The sequence below is a fragment of the Equus caballus genome, chromosome 29 (assembly GCF_041296265.1).
Source record: "Equus caballus isolate H_3958 breed thoroughbred chromosome 29, TB-T2T, whole genome shotgun sequence".
NCBI lineage: Eukaryota > Metazoa > Chordata > Mammalia > Perissodactyla > Equidae > Equus > Equus caballus.
In genome coordinates this window covers 32856627-32870968 of record NC_091712.1, presented here as the reverse complement: position 1 = coordinate 32870968, position 14342 = coordinate 32856627, and the positions used below count along the sequence as shown (strand labels likewise).

Genomic DNA, 14342 nt, shown 5'->3' with positions numbered 1-14342 from the left:
CAGCCTAGTGGCTTCACGGTGTGGAGAAAATGAGTGTCCCTATGACACCTTAGCATCTGTGAGAGTCAGATGCCCACAACAGCAAGGGCCCCTTGTTACCACTGGGTGTTTAGGAAGCATGGCTGCTGGGAATACTTCCTTCCTCAGGGAGCTTGGAGCAGTCGCTGCCCGTGGTGCTGAAAATCCCCATGGGGACTTGGTACCCAAAGGACAGCCTGGAGATGAGACAGTCAGGCCCAGGCTAAAGCTTTGGGTGTTAGCCTTCAGCTGTTCAGAATTTTCTCAGCCAGGTAGATCAGCTACTCTGCCAATCTTAAGAGCATGATTTTTTTCTCTGAGGTCATGCCAAGCTCTTCTTAGGCCATTTCAATTAGACAGTAGGAAGGCTTCCCTGGTAAAGACCCAAGACCTGAATTACAAGAATTGGCTTTTGGGAAGCTACCATATTTTGTTGATGAAAAACTCAACACATGCCAAGTTTCAAAGCTTTCATTTCTGCTTGGGTAAAGAGCTAACTGTATGAAAGAAACTGGTTTAACACACTTAAATTATGCATCAATCACCTTTATTAGATGTAAGTCTAAGTTACTTTTCCTTAACACGGTAATGTTTCACTTTTACTGTTTTGACATCCATAAAGCAACACCACTGCCTGGCAGAATCACACACATGCAGCTGAGCACATGACACACACATTCTGATTTTATGAACAATGGTAGAAAAGACTGCATCATTGCATTAAGAAAGCATTTTCCTTAGATAGCTGGTTTCATTTTGATTTTCTTTAAAGGAATTATAGCAAAGGGCTCTTTCAAAGGTTGAATCTTTCTCCTTTCACAAGTCGAGCTCGAAATCTCCAAACATCCTGGAAATAATGCCAAACAGAATGAGTTTATGTGTCACTTCAATTTGTCTATTCACCATACAACAAAATAGATTTCTACTATCTACAAATGGTTAAAGAGAAAAAAAGAATCTCCATCATAGTCAAATCAGTCAGTAAATAAACCATATTCTGAGACTCCAATTAATTTACTCGCCAACATCCAAAACAGTGTTAAAGAAACTAAGACAGTGAGTCCCCAATCTGTCAGGCCTGTTTCATGTTCTGTTCATCACAGGTATTCGACTGGATGATGTGACATTTGGTCAAAACACACAGTTTACTCCCCAGTTTTCTGCTTTCCTTTTGTTATTTGCTGGTCCATTCCTGACTAGATCCCATCAGGAAAATGATGTCCTGGGTGACTGGTTTGTTTCTTTTCTTTGTTCTTAATAAAACAATTGAGACTATCTTATTTACTTCTTGTTTCTTGTTTATTTTTGAGCAAACAGCAAGGCATGGTGGGAAGAACGATTTTAGAATATGACCTGATGCTGAAATCCAGCTCTGTCACTCACGTAGCTTAAGCCAAACTCTTGGATTCTTTATTTTCTCATTAAGAACATGGAACTATAAGGGCTGCTCCACTGGGTTTTGGTGAAGAAAATATGAAAAGAGATGTGAAAGTGCTTTAGTATCTTACAAAGAGCTATACAGCAGAAGTTAGTGTTATTCCAACTGAAGTTGATAAACTAGAACTTAGAGAGTAACTCAAATAAATACAAGAGCTAATTCATTGAGCACAACCTTGACAAACCTCAAACAGAATGTATATATTTTTTTCTGCCTGAAGTCTCAGGGTGTTGTTCAGAAGCCTAGTTGGTCAAATATGTTCCCTATGTGAGGCATTTTAAGGACTAGACAAAAGGAGAAGGACAAGGCTTTCTAGGACCTGCAAGTGTGAAATGAGAGCATTTTCATGTATGGGCTATATTTATAGATCCAAAGTGGAGAAGAGGTAAAGGGTGAAGTAAGCTTCTTGAGCTGGGAAGGTGTTTCAGAACATGACTCCCACCAGCACGGGAGCTGCCACTGGTGTGCAATGCTCTTCAAAGTACTGAAAGGCTGAGCCATCATTCCACTCAGTCGATATGGGGGTCATGTCACCCCCATGGGACATGCATGCATTGATGGTTATCTAATGCAAATTTAAAAAATAGGATCAGCTTCTTGGTTCAGAGGCTACAAAGTGACTATATTTACTTATTTGCCTTCACTGATATTTGTCTATTGATCAGCATCAGCAGCAAATGTCCACTAGTTACAAAAAATTAATTTACAAGTGATGTGTGTTTATTAGGAAAGCATATGGCATGTTGTCTCACACCCCCTAGTGATAAGCAGCAGTGATGTTTAGTCTCTGCTACTTGCAGGTGATGCCTCCCATTAAACGCCAGATGCAATATGACTCCAAAGAAAACTTGCTTCACATGTGCTTTCTGGAAGTCTTATTGGATTTCCAAATGCGTGAATACTCTCCTCCATACACATAAAGGAGGCCTATGGTTGATAGCCCAAACCTTTAACTTTCCTGTGCGTATTCAGAAGGTAGCCTGGTGTCCTTCATTTCCTCTTCTCTAAATCTGTTTTCTATGGCCTTTCCTTTTCCTACCTGTCTGTCCTGAAACAGGATAGCCCGCATACCACAGGACAACACAAAGACATAAAATGAAGCACACAGTTCTTAGGTCCTCACACCATGGAAGCAAGAATCTGATTTTCCATTGTCATTCTTAGTGGGTCTCAGTAACATTTTTGCAATGACTCTAAACCCACATATTTTATACTTTCAGATTGAGTCAGGTATGAGAATTTTTAAACATCTGAATAGAAAGAAAAAGCAAGACTTTTCCCTTGTCATTTCATACAAACATACCTTCAGGTTGATGTCTTGTTTAACTTTAAACAATTCATTTGCAAACCGGACAACTTCCTTCTCAATGTTTTCTTGACTGGTGCCCTTCACATCAATGTAGTGGCAATTGGCACTGGCGAAATGACAGGAAATTGCCTGTGCAAAGTGAACCAATTAATATGAGGGAAAAACTTCCCATTAACATCATCAACCAAGCAAGGAGTCTTCTTTTAGAGAATCAGTTATTTCACTCACATTTGATTTCTAAATTGAAAGCTGTTCCATTGTGTCCTAAATCAGTCTCTTTGTGGCTAAGTATCCTTCTTTTTCCAGCTAAACGTTAGCTGAGAAATTACAAGAGGTTTTCAACTAGCTGTGATATTTATTTCCAAAAAGTATACATGGGGCAGGGAACATAATTATTTAAGTGAGAGGTCTTTAACTTTTAGCATTTGATTTTTCTAATGAGTGGCTACTCCCCAGTCCTAAAAAGGAATGTATTCTTGGGTTTTTCATCTTCTTCTTAGTCACAGAAGATAGATACCCAACTGAATCTCTAACAGGTTGTTATTTTCAATGGCCACAGGTTACGTAAAAAATTAAAAATCTGAAAATACCTTGCGAAGTCAAATAATACACACAGACATCGCTTCTTGAATCAAAAGGTCACTTAAATTCCCATGCCATTCATATATAATACTCATCTTTTTTCCTCAAGGGTAAAACTGTAGTTACTTGGTTCTCCCCATTCTTAAAAAAGTTAGAAACAGATCTAAGCTGCAAGGCAGTAGTTAAATCTCACCTTCCTCCTCACAAGTTAGTTATCTTAAGGCGACCTTAAGGACTTCCTACTTTGCCCAAAACATCAACTTTTTAGTCACTGGAGTCACAAACTCCATTTCCCACGTAAGTCCCAGTGCCATGCCAAGCCATATTGGAGCCTGAGGCAAAAGGGAAAGTGAGCACTTCTATTTGCATATTTTTGTATATTTTTTCAGCTTTACTGAGATATAATTCACAAGTAACATTGTATTAGTTTAAGGTATAAAACACAATGATTAGATCTATGTGTGTATTGCAAAATGATTACCACAATAAGTTTAGTTTAAAGCCATCACCATACACAGTCACAATTGTTTTCCCTGTGATGAGAACTTTTAAGATCTATTCTCTTAGCAACTTTCAAATATACAATACTGTATGAAGTATAGTACCCATATTGTACATTCCACTCCTAACACTTATTTATCTTACAACTGGAAGTTTGTACCCTTTGACCACCTTCACCCATTTCCCCGACCCCCTGCCTCAGGCAACTACCAATCTGTTCTCTCTTTCTATGCGTTTGGTTCTTTTAGACTCTACATATAACTGAGATCATAGAGTGTTTGTCTTTTTCTGTCTCACTTATTTCACTTAGCATAAAGCTCTCAAGGTCTATCCAAGTATCGCAAATGGCAGAATTTCTTTCTTTTTACGGCTGAATGTTATTCCATTGTGTATGTACACATATGTACACACATAGCCCACATTTTCTGTATCTATTCATCCATCGATGGACATTTACGTCGTTTCCATGTCTTGGCTATTGTGAATAATGCTTCCATGAACATGAGGGTACAGGTATCTTCCACACAGCGATTTCGTTTCCTTTGAATAAATACCCAGCTGTAGCTTAGTAGCCCCTAACTCCTTAAATTTCACCCCAAACCTTGGATCAGGGAGACAGATTTCAGAGCCTTGCCTCCTGCCTCCAGTCAACATCACAATAAAGCCTTTTCTTTTCTCAAAAGCCAGAGCCACAGTATGGGCTCCCATGTGTGTTGGGCAATGGGTGTTTTCCCAGGAACAATTTCTGATGACCATGGTCCTAACACCACCTGCCTGAGGCTCTGCAGCCCTCTGTGGGGTGGATTAAAATTAATTTAATTAAGTAAATACGTTTTAATATCAACTAAGCTGGCAGAAAATTAGAATTTGGTTTTTTTCTCTCTTAAAAGGATAATTTCCTTGAACTTTTAGTCTGTTCTTCATAAAGAGATTATAAAAGGTTTTTCTTTATTTTTGTGTAAGTCTACCTAAAACACATATTCTGTTTTGTCAAAATAATTTTCTTTGTTCAAAAAGCGGAGATTCTTCTATTAAGAGAACTAAGGGTTTTTTTTTTTTTTAACTGTTTAACTAGTGTTTTAAAAGCTTTTGATAGTTTTGAAAAACTTCCTCAAAATTCAAATTCTAAATACAATCCTGAAAGTAACCTTGAGAATTTCAAGCAGGTCTCTGAGACTTCTCAAAGAATTTGTTCTCTCTTTCTATAAAACGGTTGATATTCAACTAACTAGGCTTATTTGGTATATTAAATTACATGGGAAGCATTGGCAAATGATGATAAAACTTCTTGAGTTATATTACATGGGTGAATGTTATTAATAGAAGTGTTTTAAAAATTATATAACATTCCTAAAATTCTGATCCGTCCTGGTTATCAGTTATAATAACAGCTACTATCTTAAAATGTTATATGTCACAGAAATAAACACATTTTTTTGTCAATTGCCATTTTTAAGTCTTTTGTCACTTACAGACCGATTACTCTGAGGCTTTTACAAATATTTTTCATCTTCAGAGAGATTCATGGAAAGAATTCTGACACCCACTCTAGAAGACAGGTTTCAGATCAACTTTCAGATCATACGGCTAAACTAGGTAAGAAAACAGAACTCCAACAGGGAAACTGATGGCTTCATAACACAGCTAACAAAAGATCAAGATCAAGAGTTGATTATATGCAACTGAATGAACTGATGAGGATGAGTATAATTTTTATGACTTTTTGTATAAACTACACCTTTATAAGCAAAACTGAAACATTTATCTTTTTCTCCCTATCTGATCCCTCCAGAATTTAGAATTAGTGAATATTATTTTCATGGCAATATAGGTATTTGCATAACTTCAATAAGAATCTGTTCTGCTTATAACAGGACACGATTGGAAATGTTGGTTATATTACCGAGGCTTTGATTGGCATTTTTTTTTTTTTTTGCATGAAAAGATTCACCATGAGCTGACATCTGTTGCCAATCTTCCTTTTTTAATTTTTTCCTCCCCAAACCCCCACTGTATGGCTGGATATCTTAGTTTTAAATCCTAGTTCTTCTATGTGAGCCACCACCACAGCATGGCAACTGACAGACGCGTGGTGTGGTTCCGTGACTGGGAAACAAACTTGAGCTGCTGAAGTGGTGAGAGGGCCAAACATTAACCACTAGAGCATCAGGGCTGGTCATCTTTGAGACCGACCTATGTAGACTCAGATCTAACCAGACAGCTTTAAGGAGAAAATGTTGACTTTATGGAATATATAAAGCCTCTTGGAAATGGGCCTGGTACCTTCCTTATAGGGTTCCCAGAAACCTTACCCAGTGAATAAAGAAGGACACTTCCTGTCAGTGCAGGAACCTCAAGATATTTTTGGGAACCTGCAGAAGAGTGGAATGCACCCAAATCTTTAGGTATCACAGGCAGAGTCTGATAAAAAGTCCTTGGCTTGGCTTTCCTGGCCTTGAGGGGCCTTTAAAGTTCAATCTGAGTTTCCTTATGAAAAGTTACAGTAAGGCAGATTTAAAAGAACCTACATAATCAATTGCTATTCTCAGCGTACTTATGCAAATAATTGGGCCAAGTTTATTGTTGCAAACAAATCAGTCTTAATTTGGCTATCCTTGGTAAAAATGAAGGTGATTTTACCTTCAAATTATTTTTCAGTAGAAACTGAAACACACATTCTAGGTCGTTGATTGTCTTTGAGGTTTTGTTTTCTACCTGTAAACTGGACCAGATCCTGGATTCTTCTAGTTTCCTGAAATCCATGACAACAAGTTTCCAAACTAACATTTTCATTCTTTTCCATCCCTTTCATTTGGAATCACTGAGAACTGAAACCACCCTTTTTTCTGAAGTCCTACAAATTGAAGCTGGACAACTGCATATAAACTTAAGAGAGATCACAACAAGAGCCCATGTTGAGACAATATTCATGCCTGTTGCTGCATAAACCACTCAAAAGATACCTGAACACCCAATCACAGCATCAGAGACTGCAAAGTACAGACTGCAAACAGCAAACTTTGAAGCTGTGAAAGATGCTTCCACACTGACATCTAGAAATCCTCTTCACTGGCTGTCCCCTGGGCTCAGAAACTGGTTTATAATTTGCTCCAACAATTAACTTTGTTTTTCTTTTCATTTCCACAGAAATTCTTCTTATTAAATACCTGATTTCTTGCTTACACAATACAGGCAAAACAGACTCAAAAGAAACTTTGACCTTCCCTCGAATCAGCAGGAAGTAGCTAGAGCAGCTGTCACCCCATTTCCCTCAAGATTAAGGAATGTACAAAGAAAAGGGGGGAACTGAAACCGAACATAAAACCATGACCAGCTTAAACAAGTTTTACCTCCTTAAAATAGGTTGTTGAGGGGGCCAGCCCCATGGCCAAGAGGTTAAGTTCACATACTCTGCTTCAGCAGCCCAGGGTTTTGCCGGTTCAGATCCTGGGTGCAGACATGGCACCACTCGTCAGGCCACATTGAGGTGGCATCCCACATGCCACAACTAGGACCCACAACTAGAATATACAACTATGTACTGGGGGGATTTAGAGAGAAAAAACAAGCACACAAAAAAAATAGGTTGTTGATTCATTAAACTTTGCTCAACACCAGAGACAACAATGGGCATATACCAGGTGGGAACCCACAACCCCAGGATAACTCCTGAACCAAGAATCTTCCTTCAACAAGGAAATCTGGCTTCCAGAAGTCCAAGTAGCTTGATTACCATATATGGGCTGATTTGAGACAAGTCAATCAGCTTAGTAGCCCCTAACTCCTTAAATTTCACCCCAAACCTTGAATTGGAGAGACAGAATTGAGAGCCTTGACTCCTTTCCAGTCCACCTCACAATAAAGCCTTTTCTTTTCTCCAAAGCCAGGGCCATACTATTGGCTTCTATGCTTTTGAGCAGTGGGCCCTTGCTTGGTAACAATGTTAATGCATACCTTCCGGAATCCTTGAGTTTTGTTCCGACCAGATCCATGGATGAGCAAAGGATGAAAGAACACGGTATCTCCCTTCTCCATCACAAGGTGCACTCGGGTGTTGTTTTCATCATAGTCCTGGATTCCATGAAACATTATGTTAACGGCCCCCTGGAACACATAAGAGAAACCAAGTCTGTATTTGAGGAAGACAATAATTAAAAACTTTATCAATGACTCATCAGGAAAAGCAAAGTTTCTCTAAGATGTTCCAAGACAAAGAGACAAACTAGATCCTTAAAAAAAAAAATTCAAATACAGGCATACCTTGTACTGTGCTTCATTTTATTGCACTTTGCAGGTATTGAGTATTTTACAAGTCTCTCCATCAGCAGCAAGACTACAATTCACTGAAGGCTCAGATTTTTTAGCGATAAAGTATTTTTAATTAAGGTATGTACATTGTTTTTTAGACATAATGCTAATGCATACTTAACAGACTACAGGATAGTGTAAACATAACTTTTATATGCACTGGGAAGCCAAAAAATTCACATGACTCGCTTTATTGCAATATTCGCTGTATTGAGGTGGTCTGGAACTGAATCCACAATATCTCCGAGGTATGCCTGGATACAGAAGCTTCTCAGATGTCTGTTTCTAGAAAGTCAAACGTTGATATTAAAATCATGGATTTCTTGGACCAAACGAAAAATTTGGAATTTCTACCTACCCTTCATTACTGAATTATAAATGAAGATCCAGAGCAGTTTTGCATTTTGCAGTCAATGCAGGAGACCACCCTCCCAGCCTGAATCTGTAATCATTCTTTCCCAACACGATATTCTTCCCACCTGGAACTTTGCATAAATTATTCTTCTATTATTCAGGAGTATTTCTGAGAAGTTAACTATCTTCCCAAACTAGGGGAGACATAATGCTCAATTTTTCTGAGCTCAAAAACCACTCATGTCATGTCCAGAGTAAATAAGAGTAGTAAATTAAAATAGTGTGTTTCTTTATAACTATTTCCAGAGTTAGCTATTGCTTTAGGTAATGGTTTATGTCTTTATTTGGGTTATGTCTCTTTTTTTAAAAGTTAAAGAGGCCAGCCCCAGTGGCCTAGTGGTTAAGTTCAGAGTGCTCCACTTCAATGCCCTGGGTTCAGCTCCTGGGCGCACACCCAAAGCACTCCTCTGTCAGTGGCCATACTGTGGTGGCGGCCAACATAAAAAAAAGGGGGGGGGGTGGGGAAGATTGGCAATAGATGTTAGCTCAGGGCAAATATTCCTCAGCAAAAAAAAAAAAAAAAAAAAAAAAAAAAACGAAAAAAGATAGTGGTATGTTCTAAAAGATTCTTGGGTAATTAGATAAAAAGAGAGCTTCAGGGTATTCATTGCACATGTTTGGAATAAAAAAGGCTGAGACCAACTTAAACGTCCATTATTCCAAGAATGAATAAATCAATATTATGAGATACTCTACATAAATACATTCAATCTTTACACATCAATATGGAAAGACTTCAATTCATAGCCTAGTAGCATAATATCATTTATGTAACCTTTTTAAACACCCAAGATAATACTATATTGCTTATGATACATTCATAGAAATTTTTAAAAATAAACTAGAACAGAGGTTCTTGATAGTTTTTTGTGCCATAGTTGAAGCCGATGAACCTGTTTGCAGAATGCTTTTAAATGCAGAAAGTAAAGCATACAGTAAGTAAAACAATCCTAGAATTGTTTCCAAAGAAAACAATTATAATGAATTATAAATACTGTTATTGAATTGTTGATACAGCAATGCATATGTTTGTTTATTAACAAATTAAATAATATGACCTGGTTGTGGGTCTAATACAGATCATAAAATGAAAACAGTACTGATTATAAATAATATTCCAGGATATCTGCAAAAACTGGGTATCGCTCCCTGAGAACAGCACGAGAGTGAAGTGCGTGAAATCGAGAAGTGATTTAAAATTTACAAGCCTTTATTTATGGGGGGGCTGCCACTGTCTCATGGGGGCAGCACCCCATTCCCCCTCCTGAGACTCTCTCAATTTCCTTTGGGGAGAGACCCGTTCCCTACTGGACTGTGTTGGCACTTTGATCCAGTGCACGTCTCTCCTGGCCATTGTGGATAGGGGACCCCATCTAAGCCAATCTGACCTCCCACCGCAGCCACTCAGAATCTGAGCAGAGGATCAAAGAGACGGGACATAAGCAAGGCTCAACTGCCCAGGCCATGTGCCCCAACCCGACTATTCCTGCCAAGTGACGACTCCCGCTTTCCTGCCCCCTAGAGCTAGCCAGCCTTTTCACGGATTCAGCATGTGCCTGCCACCCTCAAAACACTGCCTTTGGCTTCTGTCAGCTGAAGCTCACTTCTGCTGCTTTCACCACACCTTCCCCAACCTCAATTTAATTGATGACTCTCACAATTTCAGATTTCATATCGAAATTCAGACTCAATGTTGTCACTTAACACTAATCATCTGTGCCAGAATTCTGACCGACACAGAAACCCCTTAAAGCCACAGCCTTTTCTTCCTATAGAACAACAACTCAACCTTCCTGACTTAACAACAGGTGCTCTTCCCATTGTGACCAGCATTACGGGGGTTTCAGGACCTTATTTTCTTACACCTTAAATGTTAATAGTCTCCTCTCTGGTTTCTCTGCTTCTGAACTCCTACAACTCCAATACATCCTGCCCCAGACCCCAAGATGATTGTTCCTGAAGAACTGATTTGATCTCATCACTCATGGGCTCAAAAACATTTACTAGTCCTCCAGCATCAATAGCTGAATTGATAAACCATGGAACAGCCATGCAACGGACTACTCAGCAATTGAAAGGAATGAGTGATTTCTGATACATGGAACAGCACTGGTGAATCTCAAAATACATATGCTGAGTGAAAGAAGCCATATTTGAGAAAAAAGAATATATACTATATGACTACATTTATATAACATTTTAGAAATGCAAACAAAGCCATAGGAACAAAAAGCAGCTCAGTGGGTGCTTGGTAGAAGGGACGGAGAGGAGGAAGGGATAATCTTGATTGTGGTATGGTTTCACAGGTGTATATATATATATGTGTGTGTGTGTGTGAAAAATTACCAAATTGTACACTCAAAATATGTACTCTTTATTATTTATCAATTATATCTCAATCAAAATGTTTAAAAAATAAATAAAAGCTCTTCCAGCTTCCTGAAAAAAAGAAGTTTTCCAGTCCTCCCAAATGGAGTGAAGACTCATTAACAAAACAAACAAGGTTCTTCTGATCTGATTCTGATGCACCTTATCAGGCTCATCTCTATGGCTGCTCCCCAAACACACGCCCAGCCCATCTAGTCTGTGAGCTCTGTGGGTCCTTTCTACTCTTAGACAGGTTCATGCTTACGCTTGACCCCAATGCTCCCCATAGCCTCTTTGCTATAGAACATTCTACTCTGTCCTTCAAGACATGGCATAAACAAACACTAGCCCTCCTCATAGCCTCCTGTGGTCTGTCCAGCTGGAGGAGATGAACCCTCACTCTTCCTTACTCTGAGGGCCATCAGTCAGATGTAAGACTTACTTGGCACTTGGCACATGCATCTGGTGTGGCAGTGTTTATGTGTTATCTCTGCAACTAGGCTTTATAATCTGGGATCCTACACAGCACCTACTGAATCTCCCCACATTGATTGGCTTTCAAACACTTGTTGAATGAACAAAGATGATGAATTTTTTCTGACATCCTTGAATTTTCCCTGATCCTAAGTGGAAATCCTAGAACAATGTTTTGCTAAAGAAGGAAATGCCATCTCATTGGTAAAGATCTTTATGTAAACTGATGTGAAGTCAAAACATTACAGGAGATTCTGATCAAGACCCAGTGCTGGGCCCACTTACCTGCCACTGGGGATAATCGTGCGGCTTCAGGGATCCTTTGTGTGTGCCTGGAAGTACAACCAGACAGCCATTGTTCCGGTCGATGTGCTCCATGGCTGTCCAAGCACAAACAATGTTATTGCTGGGCCTGAAGGGGAAATAGTGCAGATCCTGGTGCAAGGGATGACGGGATGTCTTCTTGCCTGAAATAGAACCCGCTGTTAAAAGATGCCCAAGTCTCAGAATTCTTCCTCTCTGCATGAAAAACCAGAACAAAGACCTATCCCGGCCAAAGCAAAACAAATGAACCAACACTTAGAAAATCAGCCTTGAGAGATAAGCACCAAATTGGAACATCAAATCAACGTGGCAACTCCTGATCCCATACTTTCTTCTGGGTTCCTAGTAGCCGAGTACTTACACACACTATTTTCTAGCAAGTCGTACATACGTCATCAGCTCTATTGTTATATATTCCTTTGTAACTCTGGTTTGGGCACAGAGCCTAATTTTCAAAAAAAAGGTTTGATTAATTATATTGAAGAATGTGGTGAAATTGGAGATCCCCTGACAGCCTTCTAAGTGGCTGATGCAAAAAATATTAATGAATTAACTAACTAAATAAATAAAAGTCCTCTCAGAGGTTTTCCCACCGAACCAGAGGCATTTGGTGTACAATCACTGTGTACAGTCAGAACCTTGACCACATTCACATTTTGTCTGGTTTTGCTCTCTGAACTTGGTTCCCAGCCACCTGATCTCTCCAAACAAGACATCCAGGCAGGGAGGGACCTGAGGATGTTAAGCTATAGGTCCATCACATCAACCTCTCCTGGAATCCAGAGGAAAAGGGTAGAAAAGGAGGAAGGGTCTCTAATGGCCGAGCTACTACTGCGGATAAAGCAGAATTTCTCAGCATGGCCCGAGAGCCACCCGCATTAGACTCTCCAAGCATGGTTCATTAAATGCACATTCCTGAGTTCTACTTTCCGAATCAGTCTCTCCGGGAGTGAGGTCTTAGAAGCTCCATTTTCGTGTGATGTCAGATTCATGGCAATGTGACCTGTTCCTTTTGCCTCTCCTCTCTAAGTTACAACCAGTAGGACTCCCATTGACCAACAAAGGACTCCCTGCACAGCACACCAGAATGCCTGAGAGATCCATACACTTGTACACCTGAAGGTGGGTGGACTGCCTCTAGGAGGGAGCAGAACTAGAAGAGCCGCCCTCACCACCTCGTGGTGGGGATCCAAAATGCAGATATGCCCCCCACCCCCACCCCCGCCAAACCCCCAGTGTCAGTGGTGCCCTGACTTGAGGTTTTAAAAACTGCACTGGTATGCATGCATCAGCAACTAGAGGCTGCAGGAGTAGACACGACACTCGTGGCTTAGCCCCTGCCCCCCTCCAGCAGTGGCAGATGGCGCCCGTGAGCTGCAGCTTTAGGAAACACAGTGGTGCCAGCGACCCAGCCCGCTCCCCACTCCCCAGGCAGTGGAGACTTCAACCTTGGTTTTTACAACAGCAAGGGCTATATCCAAACTGCAGATACCTCCAGCAAGGGCAGTGATGCCCTAACCTGGGGTTTCAAAAAGCGCACTGGAGCTGGAGAACAGAGGTTGCAGGAGCAGCGGCGATACTCAAGGCTCAGTCCTTATCCCTCCACCAACAGTGGACAGTGGCACCTGTGACCTGAGGCTTCAGGAGCCACAGCAGAACCCATGACAGCCCCCAGTGGCATCAAGTCAAAACTGGCTCTACTAGCAGTGGGGGTTGCATACAGGACACTGGGCCTTTTGCAGTTGCAGAGACACCCATGAACCCAGTGTCTGTGGCAGCAGTACTGCCAGCACACCCAGATAATCTGGGAACAGCAGTGCGGGGAGGGCACTGGGCAGCAGCACCCGAACCAGAGGAGAGCCCCCAGAGAGCCAGTGGGGGAACATGTGACGAAGAAGAAGCAGAGGTGCTTGCAACATGGTGACCATGCTGGCAACACCTGAACCTGCAGTAACACCTAAGCAGCAAGGCACCAGGAACCTCGGAGGCACAAGCAGCACAATGAGGGCACTCACAACTCGTCTACCAGAGGCAGGGAGGGTGAAAAGTGCAGGCTCTCAAATACAACCAGAAGCAGCTCAGAGTCAAAGGAGCCAGAGCCATACCCAAACAAGAAAGGTGGTTACTACCACAAATGTGCCAGCAGGGATCAACCCAACAAACACCATGAAGAACTCCAGTAATACAGCAGAACAGAGAGAGAACAACAACTCTACAGAAACCAAACCTCAAGTCACAGACGACTGCAATCTGAGAATTCAAAACAGCCATCATGAAGAAACTCAATGAGCTATAAGAAAACTTAGAAAGATAGTTCAGTGAGCTCGGGAAGAAAATTAACGAACAGAAGGAGGACTTCACCAAAGAGATTAAAATTCTAAAAAAAAAAAAAAAAAAAAAACTCTAGAGATGAACACAATCAATACAATGAACAATAAAGTTGAAAGCACTGGAAACAGAGCAGATCATACGGAAGAGAGAATTAGTGAGCTTGAAGACAGAAATCTAGAAATGATTCTGGTGGAAGAGGAGAGAGAACCAAGATTTTTTCAAAAATGAAGGAATTCTAGGAGAAATATCTGACTCAATTAACAAAAACAACACAAG

The 14342-nt window shown here is 40.6% G+C and overlaps 1 protein-coding gene across 3 annotated transcripts in view; it reads right to left on the bottom strand.

Annotated features, from left to right (window-relative positions):
- Positions 1 to 548: 548 nt before the first annotated feature.
- The window catches only part of LOC100056651 (phytanoyl-CoA dioxygenase, peroxisomal), a 22651-nt gene continuing 8857 nt past the window's right edge, over positions 549 to 14342 (bottom strand). For all 3 annotated transcript variants that reach the window (XM_001498820.7, XM_005606920.4, XM_070255341.1), the window contains 4 exons: positions 11697 to 11878; positions 7803 to 7952; positions 2760 to 2894; positions 549 to 865 (listed from right to left, as the gene is read on the bottom strand). In XM_001498820.7, coding sequence (XP_001498870.3) covers positions 812 to 865; positions 2760 to 2894; positions 7803 to 7952; positions 11697 to 11878 — 521 coding nt within the window. In that variant the 3' untranslated portion in view covers positions 549 to 811. The remainder of the gene's footprint in view (positions 866 to 2759; positions 2895 to 7802; positions 7953 to 11696; positions 11879 to 14342) is intronic.